This window comes from Rana temporaria, chromosome 9 (assembly GCF_905171775.1).
Source record: "Rana temporaria chromosome 9, aRanTem1.1, whole genome shotgun sequence".
NCBI lineage: Eukaryota > Metazoa > Chordata > Amphibia > Anura > Ranidae > Rana > Rana temporaria.
Genome location: NC_053497.1, coordinates 23,706,293 through 23,728,780, shown reverse-complemented (window position 1 = coordinate 23,728,780; position 22,488 = coordinate 23,706,293). Strand labels below are relative to the sequence as shown.

Here is a 22,488-nt window from a genome sequence, read left to right as displayed (position 1 = left end):
TGCATTCTTTATTGTGAAAATGACAGTTGCAGTTTGGGAGTTAACCACAGGTGGCGCTGTAGGATTTAGTGTACACTTATTGTGTGTTTACAACTGTAGGGGGGTGTGGCTGTAGGAATGACGTCATCGATCGAGTCTCCCCTATAAAGGGGATCACTCGATCGATGCAGCGCCATAGTGAAGCACGGGGAAGCCGTGTTTACATACGGCTCTCCCCGTTCTTCAGCTCCGGGGAGCGATCGCGACGGAGCAGCTATAAACAAATAGCCGCGCCGTCGTCCCGGATCGCTCCCCGAGGGAACCCGACCGCCCGATCGGACCCCCGACCCACGTCTAGGCAGGCACATACAGGTACGTTGATGTGCCTGTCTGTGCCATTCTGCCGACGTATATCTACATGCGGCGGTCGGGAAGTGGATAATGTTGAGGTCTAGGGACCTCAAGTCATCTCAAAGTTGGACCAAAGTAGTGCAGGGACTACTTTGAAGTCGCACAGATATGAGTGGTATTCTTTGAAAAGCATGGAGTAGGACTTGTCATGCGACTTTTCAGTACCGAGTCGCAGGACAAGTCGTACAAGTGTGAAAGGGGCCTAAATTGCCTCCAGAATTGCTTATGTTTCTTTGTGCCCGAGGCCACCATTTTGTTGAAGCCCAGAGCAGTCACTTCCTTATTGTAAACTCTTCCCTCTCTCCCCGGTCTTAACAACGTTGTCACTTTTTTTGCAAACTTATATGTACATTTCCAGCCTTGATTTTTAGGTCTTGGCTCAGTTAGAGAGGAAGGCTGACAGAAGTTTTACAGTTCTGAAGTTCACTGGATGCCCATGAGGAAGAAAAGAGAGAATATTGGAGAGATAACATAAGACACTATCTTTGTAAGTTTAAAGTGATACTAAAGTAAAAAAAAAATTCCTATAAAAATAACAAACATGTTACTTACCTGTTCTGTTGCAGTGGATTTGCACAGAGCAGCCCAGATCCTCCTCTTCTCGGGTCCTTATTCTGTGCTCCTGGCCCCTTCCTCCGGTTGAGTGCCCCCACAGCAAGCAGCTTGCTATGGGGACACCCGAGCCGAGTCACAGCTCCCTGTGTCCATTCAGACATGGAGCCCTGACCTGGCCCCTGGTGGTTTTACTTGGCGCAGAAAAGGGTTACAACCTCTGTCAGTCTTTGATTACTGCCTGTGACTTTAATGGGGATAACCTCCCTTCCTGTCTCAGAGACACCAGAAGAAGAAATAAGAAGCAGCTCATGCGAAGCATGGGTTCCAACATCATCCAAAGCCTTTTTATAAGTTTCTTAGAGTAGATTGGGAAGGAATAGATCCTTTGTCAGATTTATTTATTTATTTTAGCAATGTTGGGAAGGATAAGAACTTCTAATCCTTCCTATTATTGCTAAAATAAATGAATGGGTTCCTCTATCCCCACTGAAAAGCAGGGCAGCCATCAGGAATTATGGGGCCCCTTACACAGCTTCAGGCATGGGCTCCCTGGAGCAGTGAAAAAATTGGGTTTGCCACATGGGGCCCTGGGGACCTCTGAGCCCTTTAATAAAAAAAAAATATATATATATAAAAAAAAAATATATACTTTTATTTTTTTTATTAAAAAAAGGGGGGTTGTCATCCGGGGCCCTGGGGATCTCCGGGCCCCCCATACCCCTAAAAAAAAAATTGTCCCTTTAATAAAAAATAAAATAAAAATATATTAGAATTTTTTTTTTTTTTTTTTTTTTTAATAAAAAATAAAATTAAAAATATATGAAAAAAAATATATATTTTTTAATAAAAATAAAATAAAAAAAGGGGAGTTGCCATATGGGGCCCTATGGGCCTCCTGACCCCTTACAGGTGTACTGCCTGTACCCCCCCCCCCCCCCCCTGATGGCGGCCATGCTGAAAAGATTTCCCAGTTTCTGTTCGTTAGATACCCTGTCACTGGGACAGCAAGTGTTGGAAGTTCAGCAATAAAACCCAGATAAAGGATCTATTCCTTCCCAATCTGCTCTAAGAGAACTATAACAAGGCTTTGGATGATGTTGGGTCTCTTGCATCCTAATGTAGTTCACAATCTTGCCTGTAGGTGTCAGTGTAATACTGGTTACAACCAGTTCAGCATCAACTTTTGGTTTAGGGCTCATTCACAATTCGCAGTGTGTCTTTTGACATGCTATTCATTTCCTATAAGTCAGTACAGATGTATTAGTCTGGAACTGGGCTTTAAAATGAACACAAATCACTTTATAAGCATCTACAAATATATTTCTTATAACTCTTACCACTCCACGGTCTAAAAAAATACATTTCCCCACCATAGACTTCTCTGAATACGGTTACCTTTGCCTAACTAACGGCATTCACCCCTTCATTATTTCCATGAATCCACCCATTCATAGTTCTCCTGTGTTCGGCAACCTGCCTTAACCTCCCCCATCACCTTCATTCATATCCCCCCAATCACAGCTGGCCTCTCCCTCACAATTTCCATTAATTCCCCCAATAGAGGTCAACTCTGCCCTGATCACGGCTAACCTGATCACCCCTTCGCTCTCGCATCACTTCTGTACAACACCCTAAATTCAGGGCCGATCCTAGGGTCACAGGCGCCTGGGTGCAGAAATATTTCTGGCGCCCCCACATGGGCGTGGTCATTTTACTAGCTTCTTCCCTTTACAAATGTTTCTATGGCAATGACTCAACCACAGAGATGCTCCCCCCACAAAGTCTTCATTACCCTGGGATCCTTACATGATCTCTTAACAATAAACAAAATACAGGAAGAGAAGCAGAGTACTTTATTGGACCTGGAGGGGGGCCTTTCTGATGGACACAGAGAGGGATTCTGTTAGAGAGTCTGTTAGATGTTCGGCGCCCCCACCTCTGCAGGCGCCTGGGTGCAATGCACCCTGTGCACCCTGCCTAGGATCGGCCCTGCCTAAATTACCTTGTACTCAACAAACGCCTCTCCCTGGCAGCCTACAATAACTCCCTTTCTCACTAACCCCATCAAAGAACATTGACCTCTACCCAGCTACTTCCACCGACCCCCACAACACAAAACACATTGTCACCCCCCCACAGCCACAGTCTTCTTGGACCTTTACACTCACTTTTGACCAATTTTTCCTAAAAAGCTTCATTCACCACATTTAGGCCTCGTGTACACAGGGCAGGAGCAAAAGGTGTCCAGGGGAGGAAAACGCAGCTTACAAAACGCGTCTATACTTCCCGCTTAATTCTGCTCCCCAACCTTCATTCAGCCCCCTCTTATACCCCCCTCTGCTCATCATTATATTAAACTCCCCGATCCCTGCTGACCTCTGCCTACAAAACTTTATTCAGCCCCCTCTTATAGCTCTACTCCACATTATAAATAAAACTCCCCCCCCCCCCCCCCCTCATCTTTGCTCACCAACTTCCATTCAGCCCCTAAAGAAATGTTGTACTTCTATAGTTCAAATCCACAAATCTCCCCATTCTGGAACAGACAGAGTCTCTTATAAACTCTTTGGGCAGATCCTCAAAGAAATTACGCGGCGTATCGCTTGATACGCTGCGTAATTTCAAATTTTGCGTGTCGTATCTTTGTTTTGGTATCCACAAAACAATATACGACGGCATCTGTGTTAGATCCGACAGGCATACGTCTTCGTATGCCGTCGGATCTTAGATGCAATTTTTCTGCGTCCGCTAGGTGGCGTTCCCGTCGTAATCCGTGTCGAGTATGCAAATTAGCTATTTCTGACGATCCACGAACGTACGACCGGCCGTCGCATTTTTTTACGTTGTTTCCGTTCGGCTTTTTCCAGCGTATAGTTAAAGCTGCTATATGGTGGCGTACTCAATGTTAAGTATGGCCGTCGTTCCCGCGTCTAATTTTGAAAATTTTACGTCGTTTGCGTAAGTCATCCGTGAATGGGGTTCACGTTGAAAAAAAAAACGTCCTTGCGACATCATTTGGAGCAATTCACCCTGGGAGTTTTTACGGACGGCGCATGCGCCGTTCGTTCGTCGCGGGAACGCGCTTCATTTAAATGAAACACGCCCCCTACCCGCCCAATTTTAATTCCGCGCCCTTACGCCGCAAGAGATACACTACGCCGCCGTAACTTGCGTTACTTTCGTTGAGGATTCAAACCAAAGCCCCAAGTAAGTTACAGCGGCGTAGCGTATCTTACATCTGCGCCGGGCGCAGTGTATGTATGTGGATCTGCCCCTTCCTGATCACTAGACTAATTCGTGATCCGACATCCTAAAATAAACTCACCAGTTCTTGGAGTATTATCGGATCCATTGTTCCCCTTACATAACGGACAGGCTGGGTGTGTAGGAGGGACACTCTCCTCCTCCTCCTTTGATGTTTTCATGGTAACTGCAGAGAACACAATTATGGAATATATCATTAAAAAAAAAAAAAAATAAATGCAGCATTGTAGAGTGTTCTGTACTCTGTTGCCATTAATGTCCAATCTCAACAAGCCTCATATAAAAGGTATGCTCCCAGAAGAACCAATTGGATTTAAGTGTTTAAAGTAGTGCAGGTTAAAGAAAGAGAGGAAGGATGTGATTGGTTTCTATGAAAGCCCTGATTTGATTCCCATTGAAGTGTTGTAGGGGTAAATTGGCAGCTCATGCAAGCATCTTGCAAATGAAGGAATTTTGAATGGACGTGGGCAAACATTTCATTTAGTCAATGCCAGAGAGGGGTGGGCAGTTATACAAAATGCCTACAATAAGTAATTTCTGCTAAATGGGGCAATAATATTTTCTGATGCTAAAGGTCTACTTCATTTCTGCACTATATCTATTGATCATATGTGCAGCAATTTGGCAACTGTAGATCAAACAGAGGCTAAGATGGCAGCTTCCTTGTCTGTAAAGGATGGGGGGTTAGTTTAACTTGGTTAATAAGTGTGCATGTATACTTATGTAGCGCCTGGCTACTTTCATAGCCGGTGCTGCGGTAAATTTAGAGGGTGGTCAAAAAGTTTGTTGCCTCTGACTGTGTTTATTTGGCTAAATTTAGGGCCTCTGTTCCAGCTTTGGCTGTACTGTGTGTGTGTGTGTGTATACTGTCATTGTCTAGAGAGTTGGTCCCACCCCAGACCAGCAGGTGGCAGCAGTAGAGTCAGAGTAGTGTGGATATTTCTCCTCGGCAGCCAATCGGGAGGGTTCATCGCCTCGCTGTGCATGCTGGGGAGGGGTATTTAGGGGCAGACTCCATTGGTTCGAGGTCGTCTTCGCCGGCCTGAGCTCAGTGCAGATGATGGACACATGAAGCTTTTAATCAACAAAGCATTTGTCTACTGTACATTAAAACATTTTCGTCTGCCACTGAAATCCAGTAAATAAGCGTGATTATACAGATGTATCTAAGTGGCTCCTACCGTGCTTCTTTCTTTCGGGTTCTTGGCATCTCTGACAATGTGGCACACTAACATGTTCAGTCATGTCAATCGGTGCAGGATTTAAAAACCGGTATCGTGTTCCTAAGGAAGCAAGAAAATATTTTTATGGTGACCCCGTCTGTTAAAAGAAAAAAAAAAAAAAAAGTGGAATGCCGCGTACACACGATCGGAATTTCCAACAAGAAAATTTCGATGTGAGCTGTTGGTCGAAAATTCCAACCGTGTGTAGGCCCCATCGGACTTTTTCTGTTGGAATTTCCGACAGCAAAAATTTGAGAGCTTGTCGGAAATTACGATCGTCTGTATGCAATTATGACGCGCAAAAAAAAAAAAAACGCATGTGCGGAATCATTGAACTTTATTTTTCTCGGCTCGTTGTAGTGTTGTACGTCACCGCGTTCTTGACGGTTTTTATGTGACCGTTTGTATGCAACTCAAGTTTGAGCCAATATTCCGTCGGAAGAAAATCCACGGTTTTCTTGACGGAATTTTCGATCGTGTGTACGCGGCATAAGAGGTTATACTTGCCTAGTCTGGGGGACCGTTTTTGATATCTCTAACTATAGTTACCTAGTCTGGCGCCCAATCTTTGCTTTACTTCACCACAAAGCCACCTGAAGAATCTTCTTACATCACTGCTATGTCTTGTATGTGTCAGAGGTGGAAATTCTTTGCGCAGCTTTGCAATTCAGTAGAACAAAGGTTCCAAGACTGGGTGCCAGAGAAGGTAACCATACACTAAAATGTTAGGACCTGCTCTGTGTCCATTTATGGAATCTCTAGCTACAGTATAGTTACCTGTTCTGGTGCCCAGTCTTGGAATCTTTACTTTTGGTGCACCACAAAGCCAACTGTGGAATCTTCATATCTGACACTGAATGTCTTTGCCATGCAGCAGAGCAAAAGTTCAGAGCCTGGAAGTCAGGCTAGGTAACTATAGTCAAACTACAGAAATTATGATTTTTGGGACTACAAATCGATATTCATGAACTTTTGTGTGGCTTTGCTATATAGCAGAACAAAGGTTCCAAGATTGGGCACCAGGGATGGACTGGCCATTGGGACTACCGGGAGTTTCCCGGTGGGCCGATGGCTCAGTGGGCTGGCTTCAGTGACAGCGGACCGCCGCCCCCTGCTCCTCTGTTTTTCCCTGCAGCGCTCACCTGGGGGGAAACAGAGAAGCAGGGGGAGGAGCAGGGGGGATGACAGAGGAGCATGGGGGGGGGGGGGGACCAGAAGGAACACGGGGGAGGGGACAGACAGTTGACTCAACAGCTTTGCCCTGGAAGTTTCTCACTTCTGCCTAATCTTGTCCCATGGGGGGGGCACCGAACTGATTCTTTGCCCCGGGTGAAATAATGTCTAGCTTCCCCACTGGTACTGCCTATAAGAATACCAGTACCAGCCGTTATACTCTAATAAAGTAGAACGGCTAGTGGCTAGTGAAGGGGGAGAGGGGGCTTGGGTGGCCGGGGGGAGGGGGCGGGAGTTGTCCGGCCACCATGGGAGAGACCTGTCAAAGTGGGCCAGTCTGGATAAAGTCCAGGGCCAAATTTTTGTCCCAGTCCAGCCCTGTTGGGCACCAGATCAGGTAACCATAGTTTGTCTCTAAAAATTATAATGTTTGGACTACAAACCAATATTAAAGTGGTTCTAAAGGCAGAAGCTTTTTTTTTTTTTTTTTACCCTAATGCATTTTCTGCTTTAAGGTAAAAAAAAGCTTCTATGATTAGCTCCACCCAGCTCGGCTATAAACTATTGGCTACTCTTTGGATCCAGAGCCGTGCCTGTCTAGACACAGAGGCAGCAGCAGGAGCCATTGACTCCTGCTGCTGTCAATCAAAGCCTGTGAGGAGGGAATGGGGATGGGGCCAAGCCATGCTGTGTGTGTCTATGGAGGCACACAGCCCAGCTTGATATGAGGGCATTCAGAAGAGGAGGAGCGGACAGTTACAGCAGGGGACCGTCGAAGGGGAGGATTAGGACCGCTCTGTCAATTCCTTTGCACAGAGCAGGTAAGTATACAGTAACATGTTTGTTATTTTTAACCACTTTAATTAACTTCTTTTGGTGGCTTTTCCATTTAGCAGAACAATGGCTCCAACATTAGGTGCCAGATCAGGGAACCATAGATGGACTACAGGAAGTCTGATTTTAGGACAACAAACGCATATGAATGAATGAACTTTGGGTAACTTTGCCATGTAGAAGAATAAAGATTCCAAGATTGGATGCCAGACTAAGTAACCATTTCTAGACTACAGAAATTATGAGTTTAGGACTACTAGATATAAATTACTACTAGATATAAATGAACTTCTTTGAGCTGCTTTGTCATATAACAGAACAGCAGTTCCGAGATTGGGCACCAGACCAGGTAACCATAGTTTGTCTCCAGAAATGATGATTTTAGGTCCACAAATAGATAGGAATAAACATCTTTGGGTGGCTTTGCCATGCAGCAGAACAAATATTCCAAGATTGAGAGCCAGACCTGGCAACCACAGACTATAGAAATTACAATTTTGGGGCTCCATATGGGTTAACCAGGCAACTAGCATTTTCAAAAGAGTGTCAGAAAATAGTGGCCACCATGTTTCTTACATGCTAGCAGGGCCGTCTTAATAGCATCATGGGCCCCTGGGCAAAGTAATGCTCCGGGGCCCCCTACAATGATGACCGTGCAGGTAAACAGACATCAAGTAGGTAGGAGGCAGTGTTGCTCATCTTCCTTTTAAAAAAGTAATTAGTTACAGTTACAAATTACTTGTCCGAAAAAGTAATTGAGTTAGTGACTCAGTTACTTCATTGGCAAAGTAATTAGTTAATCAGCAAAGTAACTGAGTTTTTTTTTGCCAGCGTATAAGACGACACTGTGCCATCTGTAAACATGCCTCACTGTGCCTGTAACATGTATGTTACAGGCACAGTGAGGCTGTTACAAAATCTCCATACAGACTGACCCCCCCGTGACATACAGATTGACCCCCCCTTGCGACATACAGTCTGACCCCCCCCCATGACATACAGACTGACCCTCCCCCCATGACATACAGACTGACCCCCCTTGCGATATACAGTCTGACCACCCCCCCCATGACATACAGACTGACCCCCATTGCGACATACAGAATGACCCCCCCCAGACTGACCCCCTTGACATATAGACTGAACCCCCCCCCCCCCGTAGGTAGCCTATACAAGCCTGTGTCCCCCGTGGTCATCCAGATGCAGTGCTCCTCGGCAGTAGCTCTCGGCGCGTGCAGGGTTAATCTGACTCCGCTGTGTTCTCGTGCAGTAATATTACTGCTAAACCGGCGGCCATCCATTATTAAAAAGAGCGCGCCTCCCGAGTGTGCCGTGATTGGCGGAACACTAATTTTCCCAGCAGAGCCTCTGTTTAGTGTTCAGCCCATCACGGATGCCTTCTCATCCTCAGCCTCGGGATGAGAGGACATCCGTGATAGGGTTAACACTAAACAGAGGCTCTGCTGGGAAAATTAGTGTTCCGCCAATCACGGCACACTCGGGAGGCGCGCTCTTTTTAATAATGGATGGCCGACGGCGACGGGCGACGGCTGCAGTACTGCTGACACGGGTAGGAGTAATTTCGGTAACGCCGCCCAGTAATGGGAACGGCGTTGCCGAGAGGGAAAAAGTAATCTGATAGATTACTCGTTACCCTCAGGAGGCCCATCGTTACCTAACGGCGTTTATTTAAACGCCGTTAGTTACAACACTGGTAGGAGGCAGACTGCCTCCTCTGTGTATCTATCACTCTCAGTGCCATCACGGGGCCCCCAATTTCGGAGCAGGGTGGGTTCAAGGACCAGCTGCTTTGGGGAAAATCCAAGGGGCCCCTGGGCAGTGCCCAGGTGTGCCCTCTCATTAAGACAGCCCTGCATGCTAGCCGTAACATAAGTTCTAATAACTCACCTGTATATGGCCCTTGGATTCCTTTTCCTCTTTGAGTAGCTTGGTGAGTAGGGTCATGGTCATGTGGTGAAGAGTTTCTCCACCTGTGTTCTGTGAATCACATAAATTAACATAAAAATATATATATATTTTTGTAGATTTTTCCCTCACAGGCAAATGTCAATAAAACTGGCCATACATTATTACATTTCCTTCAACTATGTAGTGCAAGAGCCTGCCTGATTGCATACAAAGTGTTTTAGGTTTGGCATCATATTGTATGGTTTTGGTAAATCTAAAGGAAAATTGTACAAGAACTTTGTATGACCAGCCTAAGGGTATACCTACAGCCAGGTGTGGCACATACTATTAGGTAGTTGTTTAGGTGCATGGTAGGAAGTTGAGCTCTGGCCAGATAGTAGCCTACCGCATCCTACAATTGGTTTCCTAGGGGCTTGTTCACATTGGGGTGGATTCAGGTAGGGGCGTGCACTACTACGGAGGCGCAGCGTACCGTTTTTACGCTACGCCTCCATAAATTACCTGCGCTACGCTTCATTCACGAAGCAGTAGCTCCGTAATTTGCGTGTGCGCTCTGTAAAACTGCCCGGCGTAAGCGCGCGTAATTTAAATGATCCCGTAGGGGGCGTGGATCATTTAAATTAGGCACGTTCCCGCGCCGAACGTAGTGGGCATGCTCCGTCGGGAAACTTTCCCGACTTGTATTGCAGTAAATGACGTCGCAAGGACATCATTTGCTTCAACGTGAACGTAAATGGCGTCCAACGATTCACTTACGCAAACGACGTAATTTTTAAAAATCGAGACGCGGGAACGACGGGTATACTTAGCATTGGCTGCCCCTGCTAATAGCATGGGCAGCCTTACGCAGAAACCGATGAACGCAAACGACGTAAAATGCGAACGCAGGGCACGCGTACGGTTGTGAATCGGCGTGAGTATGCAATTTGCATACTCTACGCTGACCACTACGGGAACGCCACCTAGCAGCCATCGTAAGAATGCAGCCTACGATACGACGGCATAAGAGTCTTATGCCAGTCATATCTTAGGCTGCAGTCGGAGTATCGAGCTTTCTGAATCAGGAGCAGTCGATACGCCGGCGCAACTAAGCAATTGCTTACTGAATCTACCCCATTATATGCAATGACATGTGTTTTTCTACACTGGAGAAAAACAAATACTGCTATGACACATAGAAAATGATGCCAAAGCTGCACTGGCCTGCATGGTAAAGCACTGTTACACCATGTGAGCTTTTGGTGGGATATTCCGACCGTGTGTAGGCTTCATTGGACTTTTTCTGTAGGAATTTCCACCAACAAAAGATTGAGACCAGGTTCTCTATTTTTCCGACGGAAAAAGTTCCTATCGGAAAATCCACTCGTCTGTATGCAATTCCGATGCGCAAAAAAAACATGCATGCTCAGAATCAAGCAGAAGAGCCAAACTGCCAATTGAACTTCATTGATCTCGGCTCGTCGTACGTCATTGCGTTCTTGACGGTCGTAATTTCCGACAAGATTTGTGTTACCGTGTGTATGCAACACAAGTTTGAGCCAACATTCTGTCAGAAAAAATCTTGTCGGAATTTCCGATCATGTGTACGCGCCATTATAGTGTCTACAAACTATCGGATTGTTTTATTTATTGTTTTATTTGTTTACTAGTAATGGCAGAGATCAGCGACTTATAGCGGGACTGCTATATTGCGGCAGACAAATCCGACACCTGACTGACACTTTTTTGTGAACCAGTGACATTATTAAGCCTCGTACAGACGATCGGATTTTCCGACAACAAATCTGTGATGGCAGGGTTTTGTCGGAAAATCAGATCGTTTGTACGCTCCATCGGACAATTGTTGAACAAATGTTTTATAGCATGCTTTCAAATTTTCCGACAACAAATGTGTGCCGTCGGATTATCTGACCGTGTGTATACAAATCCAAAGTCCAAACGCATGCTCAGAAGCAATGCTAACCATAGCACAACATTAGCAGAAGTTGCCCAAAGGGTGGTGCTAAAGAGCTGAAAAAACACGAAAACCTGGATGTGCAGAATCATATCATCAATATACATGTTATTCTGGACAGTGCAGTCGGCAAGTGGTAATTTTACATAGGTTGATCACATTTCACATGGTAGAGCTATGCCCTGTACACACGATCGGTTCGTCTGATGAAAACAAACCGGTGGATTTTTTCATCAGATATCCGATGAAGCTGACTTTCATCAGTCTTGCCTACACACCTAGTAGATAGGCTCAGCAATGGCATGCAATACCAAGCTACTGCAAGCAAAGCAAACAGAATATTGTCATGCATTAAAAAGGGATTAACTCCAGAGATAAACAATAATTCTCCCACTCTACAAGACTCTGGTCCAGCCGCACCTGGAGTATGCTGTCTAGTTCTGGGCACCAGTCCTCAGGAAGGATGTACTGGAAATGGAGCGAGTACAGAGAAGGGCAACAAAGCTAATAAAGGGTCTGGAGGATATTAGTTATGAAGAAAGGTTGCGAGCGCTGAACTTATTCTCTCTGTAGAAGAGACGCTTGAGAGGGGATATGATTTCAATGTACAAATACCGTACTGGTGACCCCACAATAGGGATAAAACTTTTTTTTGTGGAAGGGAGTTTAACAAGACATGTGGCCACTCATTAACTACTTCCCGACCGCCGCATGTATATGTACGTCCACAGAATGGCACGTACAGGCAAATGGGCGTACAGGTACGTCCTTGCCTTTCCGCGGGTCGGGGGTCCGATCGGGACCCCCCCCCGCTACATGTGGCGGTCGGATTCCCGCGGGGAGCGATCCATGACGAAGCCGCGGCTATTCATTTATAGCCGCTCCGTCGCGATCGCTCCCCGGAGCTGAAGAACGGGGAGAGCCGTGTGTAAACACGGCTTCCCCGTGCTTCACTGTGGCGGCTGCATCGATCTAGTGATCCCTTTTATAGGGAGACTCGATCGATGACGTCAGTCCTACAGCCACACCCCCCTACAGTTGTAAACACACACTAGGTGAACCCTAACTCCTTCAGCGCCCCCTGTGGTTAACTCCCAAACTGCAACTGTCATTTTCACAATAAACAATGCAATTTAAATGCATTTTTTGCTGTGAAAATGACAATGGTCCCAAAAATGTGTCAAAATTGTCCGAAGTGTCCGCCATAATGTCGCAGTCACAAAAAAAATCGCTGATCGCCGCCAATAGTAGTAAAAAAAAAAAAAATAATAAAAATGCAATAAAACTATCCCCTATTTTGTAAACGCTATAAATTTTGCACAAACCAACCGATAAACGCTTATTGCGATTTTTTTTTTTACCAAAAATAGGTAGAAGAATACTTATCGGCCTAAACTGAGGAAAAAATTTTTTAGATATGTTTTTGGGGGATATTTATTACAGCAAAAAGTAAAAAATATTGAATTTTTTTCAAAATTGTCGCTCTATTTTTGTTTATAGCGCAAAAAATAAAAATCGCAGAGGTGATCAAATACCACCAAAAGAAAGCTCTATTTGTGGGGGAAAAAGGACGCCAATTTTGTTTGGGAGCCACGTCGCACGAGCGCGCAATTGTCTGTTAAAGCGACGCAGTGCCGAATTGTAAAAACGCCTTTGGGCATTTAGCAGCATATTGGTCCGGGGCTTAAGTGGTTAAGATTGGAAGAAAAGAGGTTTCTTCTTTTTTTTTTTTTTTTTACATCTTGGGGAAGAATTCTCTTCCAGCGAGATACCTTCTTCCCTTTTTTTTTTTCTGGGTCATCTTTTATAAAAAAGTTTAACAGATGTAAAAGAAACCCAGCTCTACAAGCTGCCTTGGACACTTACCTTCCCTTGAGTCATTAACTGGTGCCCTCTGTCCGTAAATGGGTGTCTCCAAGCCAGGTGAAAAGTGAAGACCTTCCTCATCGTGTTGCTTCCTGCAAAGAACAAAAATAAATTATTTCATCATTTAAAACCTGTTCTCCCCTCCCCAAATAAGGTTAAAATTAAAAGAGTAGTTTAGGGTATAAGACCTGTAGAGTCTAGTAACAGACTCAAAAAGGAGAAATATAGCCAAAGCGTTTTTGGCTATACTTCTAAGGATCACAGAAGTGCAGTTCGTTCTCAGCTGTCAGCGGGCATCACTCAGCCAGTCCAGGCTCGGGAAAGATCTCAACCATGTGGTCGGGGTCCACACGGATGTCTGGACCGGCACCTGGCTCAGACTCTCAGCTGGTCACCTCACCAGCCCCACCTTCCTCCTCCACAACCTCACTGGAGCGCTGGAAGGGAGAGCAAAAAGCCACTGAATGACAGTCCTGGCTCTACTCAGATCGGAGGGGGAGAACTGAGTGATCAGTGGTGTTTGATCACTCAGTTCTCACCGCAGTGCCAGAGGGGGGAAGATGCAGCATCGGATCGATGCTGCTTACATTTAGGTGAGCATAACTGTTTTGTTTTTTTTGTTTTTAAATCCTGAACTTTTTTTTTTTACGTGAGTATCGAATAAAGGTTAAAGCTGAACTACCAACAAATGGCTAAATACACAGATTAAATACATGTGTATATGGTAGCTGCTTGACCTGATAAGGATTTATATACTGTCCATTTAGTCCTGAGATTTACACAGCACAGCCAAGTTTTTAATTGACTTTCCCTACTGCAGTTCTGCAATACAGGAAGGTGATCTCCCCAGGCTGTCCTGTGATTGGCCAATAAACAGGTAGAATGATGAGGTCAATGATTTTCTCTCTTTTCTTGTTGGGATGTTATTCTTTTCTATGATGGTCTCAGTAGAACAGGGCCTAATTGGCACCAAGTGCTGCCCCCCTACCCTCCCATTGCTACCTCTTATGCCGCATACACACAATCGGAAATTCCAACAGGAAAAGTCTTATGTGTGCTTTTGGTTGGAAATTCCGACCGTGTGTAGGCTCCATTGGAATTTCCACCAAGAAAAAATTAAGAGCTGGTTCTCTATTTTTCCAACTGGAAAAGTTCTTGGAGGAAATTCCAATCGTCTGTATGCAATTCCAACGGAGAAAAATCCTACGCATGCTCGGAATCAAGTCGACGCATGCTCGGAAGCATTGAATTTCATTTTTCTAGGCTCGTCGTCGTGTTGTACGTCACCGTATTCTTTACGGGTGGAATTTGGTGTGACCGTGTGTATGCGACACAAGTTTGAGCCGGGATTCCGTCAGGAAAAAATTCACGGATTTCTTGTCGGATTTTCCGATCGTGTGTACGCGGCATTTAGGCTGCATTAACACTTGGGGCCAGATTCTCAAATAGTTACACCGGCGTATCAGCAGATACGCCGACGTAACTCCGAATCTAAGCCCAACGTATGTCTAAATGTATTCTCAAACTGAGATACACTTAAACATGCCTAAGATACGACGGCCTGCGCCGTCGTATCTTAGGGTGCAATATTTACGCTGGCCGCTAGGTGGCGCTTCCATTGCGGTCGGCGTAGAATATGCGAATAAGTCGTTACGCCGATTCACGAACGTACGCTTGCCCGTCGCAGTAAATTTACGCCGTTTCCGTAACAGATACGCGGCGTAAAGATAAACAAGCCCCCTAGGTGGCGTACTCAATGTTAAGTATGGCCGTCGTTCCCGCGTCGAAATTTGAAAATTTTACGCCGTTTGCATAACTCGTCCGTGAATGGGGCTGGACGCCATTTACGTTCACGTCGAAACCAATGGCGTCCTTGCGACGTCATTTAGCGCAATGCACGTCGGGAAATTTTAGAGACGGCGAATCATTTGAATTAGGTGGGCTTGCGACGGGGGATTTACGCTACGCCGCTGTAACTTTACAGGCAAGTGCTTTGTGAATCAAGCACTTGCCCGTAAAACTTGCGGCGGCGTAACGTAAATGCGATACGTTACGCCGCCGCAGATCTACGGGAATCTGGCCCTTGGTGTTTCCAGATATTAATTTATTATTTTTATTTCAGGTACTTGTATATCGCTGTCAATTTACACAGAGCTTTACATATATATTATACATTTACATCAGTCCCTACCCTCAAAGAGCTTACAATCTAAGGTCCCCAACTCACATTTATACACATATTGGGACCAATTTAGACAGGATCCAGTTAACCTAGCAACATGTCTTTGGTAACACGACAAAACACACAGAAAACGCATGTTTTGCTGCGCAGTTCAGAAAAAATTTTTCTAAATGCACATCAAGCTTTTGGTGCCATAAATTGTTGATGGCACCCCAAGCCAAGTTAGCAGACGGGAGTTTTGGCACACGGATTGTAAGCTCTTTGAGGGCAGAGACTGAAAATAATGTAATGTTATATATAGTGCTGAGTCAGGGCTATATAAGTACCTAAAATAAATAAAAATGCCAACCATTTAATACTGATGGTATTTGTACTCATAACCCCATTCACTCACTGAACAATGGCTGGCTTGCCCATCTTGCCCCGGGCTGGTGATCGGTTCAGGCTGTTCTCGAGGTGGTGACGGATCTGAGTCACTTCCTTCTGTAAATTGTGGATGGCCTCACTGGAGGGAGAAAAAACAACAAAATCCAAGGAACGTGAATAACAGAACAAGCCATGGCATGATCTACTACAACTGCCAAGCTTTTAATATCGCAGAACTTTTTACAATGCAGAAAATCCGTCCGCTTTCCTAGTGATCAGCGGCCAAAGACGGAGAAATCAAACTGGTTATCGTTCTTAATACTTACAAAACATTCGTAGGAAGATCTTCCATATCTGTACAGTTTGATAATATAATTCCTTGTGTACATGCATAGACACATTGGTGTAAACATAGAGGTTCACAAATAATATATTGATTGCCTATATTCACAAAGTGTCCATACTAACAAACAACTAACAGTCAGCAATCCTTCATCTGTGGAATACAGCAACACCTAGTTACCTGTTGCCAAACACAAACCCCAGGAGATGAGTCAGGAAGTGCTGAGCAAGAAGAGGGGAGGCATAGAAAAGACATGGGTGTTTATCATAGGTGTGCGCAGCCTATGGCATTAGGGTGTGCACCTCATATTTACTGACCTCTTCCCAGCTCTCCATCCTGAAGCAATAGGGGGGGAGTGACCGGCAAAAAGGGAGCTTGCAGGGGGACCCAGGCAGAAGAAAGAATAGGGACGGGGGGCATATATCGCTATGGTATTGGTATTTTCCTCTTGTGGCAGCTGAATGTTGGTGAGAGGGAGAGGAGAAGCCTACTTTCAGCTGCTGCAGGCGGAAATTACAGATTGGTTCCACTAAATTCCACCTCCTGTCCAGGTTCTTGTGGTCAGCAAGGAAGAATTGCAGTTTACCTGTCACCTGCCCATGATCACTGAGGAGATCGCCACTGATGGGTTGCCAACCCTAGGGTTAGGCACCCCCCTTGCGCACGCTTAGGCCTTGTACACACGGTCGGACAAAACCGATGAGAATGGTCCGATGGACCGTTTTCATCGGTTCACCTCTGAAGTGGCCGTACGGCCTGATATGTGTACACACCGTCAGTCCAAAATCCGATCGGGTCAGAACGTGGTGACGTCAAACACACGACGTGCTCAATAAAACGAAGTTCAATGCTTCCAAGCATGCGTCGACTTGATTCTGAGCATGCGTGGGTTTTGAACCGATGCTTTTCTGTACTAACCATCGGTTTGGTCCGATCAGGCAGCGGTCCATCGGTTCGGTTTTGAAGCATGTTTTAAAATTTTGGACCAAAGGAAAACAGACCGATGACCTATACACACGGTCGGTTTGGTCCGATGAAAATGAACTTCGGTCCATTCTCATCGGACCAAACCGACCGTGTGTACGGGGCCTTATGGTGTTTATTGAACGTATATTGTATAAGAAAGGGAATCGTCAGTCATTCCCGATTTATTACTCATCCATGTCTTGCTCTGAAAATCTTCCAAGTCAAACACTGTACTTTCAGGAATCTTCCTATGGCTTTCCAACATCGATTGATGCTTGGCTCTCCCGAAAATGACCATCATAATCTCTGATCCCCAGCTAAGAGGTGAACCAGAAAGGACTAGATCATTTTTTGTTACCAGTGACCAGGAAGAACTTTACACTACCCCTTATCCAATGGGAAATTCATTTGTGTTTTATCTGCAGAACGTTGATTTGTCAATGCTCCCACTGTTAGATTCTCTCTTCCACCATTAGACTTTGTCCTTTAATTAAATCAAAGCCCTAGAATAAAAATTTCCCCAGTAATGGCCAATATGGAAAAGAGATTTCCCCTGTGGACATCTTTACCCCTTTATCTCATTGGACGTAAAAATAAAATAACAATTATTTTTTTCCCTAAGCTTCTTTATCTTCTGCAAGTCGCCCAACATTTTTCTCCCAAAGCGATAATTTCAACATATAGATTCTCTACATCTTTATTTATTTGGAGAAAATCAAATCCAAGGATTGCCAGGGCCTCCCTCCAAACACCTACTTGGATGGGCGGCTTAGACTGCCCTAATTTCTATAAATATTTTCTAGCCTCCAAGTTGACTCTTATCTGTTATCTACCGATACAGAAAAAGCATTTGACTGGATCAACTGCCTCACATTTTGATTCATTCCAGACGTCTTGCTCCACCCCCTCTGTAGCAGTCAAAGCGAAAAGTATTCTATCCAATGCCTTTTAATCTTACCAGTGGCACTAGGCAAGGCTGCCCACTCCCCCCCCCCTTGTATTTATCCTCCTTACTATGGAAATCCCTGCTAAGTGCCATATGCAATTCCCCCGATATTCCTGGCCCCCCTACCCACTCAGGCTACCACAAAGTAGCAGATGATCTGTTTCCTAAATTACTTTCACAGCTTAGAAAATTCAGTATACTCTCTTATTACAAAAATAACTATCAGAGGCTGTAGGGGTTCTACACTATTCAAAGACTTCCTCACACTAAAATGGCCTTCTTCCCACGGTAGATATTTGGGAAACAAGATCTGATGAACTCTCTAAACTTTTTTTACCCAAACTTGAAACCTATGCTTCGGACGTTCCAACTTGCCCTAGAGCAGTGGTCTCTAAACTGTGGCCCGAGGGCCAGATGTGGCCCTTTGTTTGCCTTTTTCCGGCCCTTGTGCCACTGATATGAGACACTATTCTGCCACCTGACACCAACAATAGTGCACCATTTCTTCCACCGACACCAAAAATGGGGTACTATTTCTCCCTATGATACCAACGATTGGGCACTATTCCTCCCCCTAATACCAAATGTGGTAATGTTTACTCCCACTGATGTCAGGGAAATTTCCACTCCCCGATGCCAAAGTCTGGCCCTCCTAGAGTCTGAAGGACAATAAACCAGCCCTTTGTTTAGAATGTTTGGAGACTCCTGCCCTAGAGAGATGTCATAAGCGTATGTTTACACGCTTTGGAAGGAACAACATCATAAATATGAATCCTCTTCTAGAACTCAAATCTTTACGAAGCTGGCTTTCTGCATAGGGGCCCAGTCATACTGGAACAGAAATAAGCCTTCGCCAAACTTGCCAGGAGTTTGGAGGTGCACAATTGTCCTAAATGTCCTTGTAACCTTCACTGGAAACACCTAGTCTGCTGACCCACATGACGGTGTGTCTACGTACATTTGGCCATAAATTAGGTTTGATGGTCAGGTGTCTCTGGAAATGGTTGTCTAGCTGTCATATTGGCCCTTTGGCGCGTTACCCCGCATTCAATTGGCATAGCAGGAGAATGTGACTGGCTCCCTATGGAGCTGGTTCACATATTTCCGCAGCGGGTCTGGTGCGGTGTGCCGGAAAAAAAGTGTGCTTTTTTGGTATGTTTTAGGTTGGATTTCAGCTCAAAATTTGGGCTGAAATCGGACCTGAACCAGTGAACCAGCATGAACTGGACCCCTGCTGTGAGCTGCATACGGGGACGGTGTGAACCCGGCCTAAATATTTTACGAATCGCTGGTCTAGAACAAGTTTGCGCTTATCTTTACTTCCTACATGTTTAGTTGGATCATTGTTTTAGAAGACACCGATTCCAGACAACCTAGTGTTTTCCAGCACCAATGGCAGATCTCGAACTCCAGCTTTAGCCAGCAACTGCCCGATCTAATAACATATCTTATGTGCACAGCTCTTTTCTTTCATTAAAATTATGTTTACAGAACGAGAAATGGAGAAAGTCACTATATTGGTTGCACTCTTGGGTAAAGCATCCTTAACGGATCATGTTTTCATCAAATCTTCCACTTAACAACTACTGGTTTAGCCAATTAAGCAAATTCAAGTGTACACAGATGTGCCTAGTGAGCTAGAAAATACTTTGGAGACCCAATTAGAGGGAAAAAAGCTTAGCGCAAAATGTACTGTACCCAGTCCTAGCAGAGCACCTGGAAGTGGTCTGCTGACTCGTAAACAAGAAAACAACCTTGTTTCTTAATAGTCTATTCTTTTGGTTCCTTAAAATACTTCTCTTTTTTTCTAGCACAACATGCAATAGGAATCTGTTTTTGTTATATCCGGAAAAATACCATAAAGCTGCACAAATGAAATACATTTATGAGACCAAAGGATTTGCATTTCTGTCTACCCAGTCCTGAGATTTCCCCAGCTGCTTCACACAGCACAGTCCTATCTGATAGTGATGCATTCATTTGTGTCTTATATCTGCCTGGAGTTCAACTTTTAAAAGGAGTAAAAAAGAGACATTTTTTACTCCCCCCTTTTTTTTTCCCACTTTTTTCTTCCTATCTGGAGTCTGTCTTGGATGAATAATTCCTTACAGAGCACCAGTTCGTAAACGGATATCTTAAAACCAAAGGTTTGGAGAATGGTAATTTCAGGACCTAAACTATAAGTAAAGGCTGGGAATGTTCATATTTTTTTTTTTTGTATTTAACTTGTCCTGGCCTAAAAAAAAATCTTGGTAACATCAGAGCTGAAGTGCTGCATCTTGATTAAATTGATTTCTGTACCCATGGTAGGGTTGCGAGCTGTCCAATTCTCAACTGGACATCCCAGTTATCATTCCTTGTCCAGCTTTCAGTACGTGGGGCAGATTCAGATAGAGATACGACGGCGTATTTCCTGATACGCCGTCGTATCTCTGAGTTCCGTCGGTCGTATCTATACGCCTGATTCATAGAATCAGGTTTCGCATAGATATCCCTAAGATCCGACAGGTGTAAGTGACTTACACCGTCGGATCTTAGGCTGTAATTCCAGGCCGGCCGCTAGGTGGCGTTTCGTTTTTTTTTACGCGACGAATATGCAAATGAGGATTTCCACCGAATCCGAAACGAACATTTTTTTTACGTCGTTTGCGTTCGGCTTTTTCCAGCGTATAGTTACCCCTGCTATGTGAGGGGTATCCTATGTTAAGTATGGCCGTCGTTCCCGCGCCGAGTTTTGAAATTTGACGTAGTTTGCGTAAGTCGATTCAGAAAAGAGCTGGATGTAAGTTACGCTCACGTTGAAACCAATGACGTCCTTGCGACGTCATTTGGAGCAATGCACGCTGGGAAAGTTTACGGACGGCGCATGCGCAGTTCATTTGGCGCGGGGATGCGCCTGATTTAAATTGTATACACCCCCTAGCCGCGGAATTTGAATTCCGCCGGGGGATTTACGATACGCCGCCGCAACTTTAGAGGCAAGTGCTTTCTGAATAAAGCACTTGCCTCAAAAACTTGCGGCGGCGTAACGTAAATCAGATAGGTTACGCGGATCTAAAGATCCGCTGACCCATCTGAATCTGGCCCCGTGACTCTGAACCTCTCGTCTGTTTTTGTGGAGCATGTTCAATGATATATCTGTACAAGACGGTCATATAGTAGAAAGTGGTAATTTTCCAGAAGCCACCACTCGGAAGTATCTTCACCCTACAGATCAGCCTGCTACTTATTGGTTATTCCAGCATGGTGAAATGCTCTCATAACAAATTGACTGTCAGTGAGTTGGTGGCTTCAGCTAGCTGGCTGCGTGAACAGCAATTGTTATTGATACAGGTGGTGAGATGGACAGTGGCGCACCATACACCCACTCGACAAGGAGCTCTTGAAGACAGACAATAGTCTGTGCTTATCAGTGTGGACTGGAGGTAGTCTATGGGAAGTAGCACCATCTGTATGTGTAGTAATTTGTCTGCACCATCATCCCAAGAACAAGAAAAGATGGTTTAAATCAGGGATATTTAAGGTGCTCCTAAAAATATTTAGGCTACCAATATAAACAGTTAAAAAAACAGTACAAAATGTATTGAATTATTTTTGATAAAATACTCAAATAAAAAACATTATTTATATATCACATGGTCTGAACATGTCTTGTCAGGATTGGCTTCTTCGGGGGGAAAAATAAACCACTAGTATCTTGATGCTGGGTAGAAGAACAAACCAGCAAAGATATTAGCGGTTCTTTTAACCCTGAAGAAGCCAATCCTGGCAAAACATGTTCAAACCACGCAATATACAATGATGGTTTGATTTGGAGTATTTTATCAAAAATACTTCAATGAATTGTGTACTGTCTCTTTACTGTTCACTATTGGCTGTTGGCCTAAATGTTATTAGGAGCACCTTAAAAATCACTGATTTACACCCCTCTTTTCGTAGTCCATGGGAAGTTCACAGCTTATCACCAGTTCATTGATGGTCAGTGGGAAGAATGCTCCTTACTTCGGTGGTCCATGGGGAGAGTGTGCCTTATATTGGTAGTCGGTAAGAAGAATTCTCTTTACTTTGGTGGTCCGTGGGAAGAGTGTGGCTTCTTCTGGCGGTCCATGAGAAGAATGCTCCTTATGTTGGTGGTCATTGGGTGGAGTGCACGTTATTATTGCTGGTCAATGGTAAAAATGCTTATTACATGTGTGGTCAATGGGAATAATGTCTCTTTTGTTGGTGGTCTGTGGGAAGAATGCTCTTTACATTGGTGGTCAATGAGACAAGTGCAACCCTTACACCGTTCAGAATGCCACTCCTGCAGATGGCTACAAAAGATCAGCAGTGTCTTGCTGTCTCTGCCAAGTGGCACGGGCTCAAGAACTGTGCTGGTACTGCCAAATAGGAAGCCAAAACAGCCACACCTCAAGGAACCCCTAGTATCCTCTGGAGTTCAACCGAACCCTGATAGAGAGAGAGAGAGAGAGAGAGAGAGAGAGAGAGACAGAATGG

At 44.8% G+C, this 22,488-nt stretch overlaps 1 protein-coding gene across 3 annotated transcripts in view; it reads right to left on the bottom strand.

The window, feature by feature from the left end:
- AKNA (AT-hook transcription factor) overlaps window positions 1–22,488 on the bottom strand; it is a 94,655-nt gene that overhangs the window by 8,946 nt on the left and 63,221 nt on the right. For 2 of the 3 annotated variants that reach the window (XM_040322970.1, XM_040322968.1), the window contains exons 16-20: window positions 15,765–15,875; window positions 13,189–13,280; window positions 9,348–9,437; window positions 5,391–5,492; window positions 4,271–4,375 (exon numbers count right to left, since the gene is read on the bottom strand). In XM_040322970.1, coding sequence (XP_040178904.1) covers window positions 4,271–4,375; window positions 5,391–5,492; window positions 9,348–9,437; window positions 13,189–13,280; window positions 15,765–15,875 — 500 coding nt within the window. The remainder of the gene's footprint in view (window positions 1–4,270; window positions 4,376–5,390; window positions 5,493–9,347; window positions 9,438–13,188; window positions 13,281–15,764; window positions 15,876–22,488) is intronic. The other variant, XM_040322971.1, reaches the window with a different exon arrangement.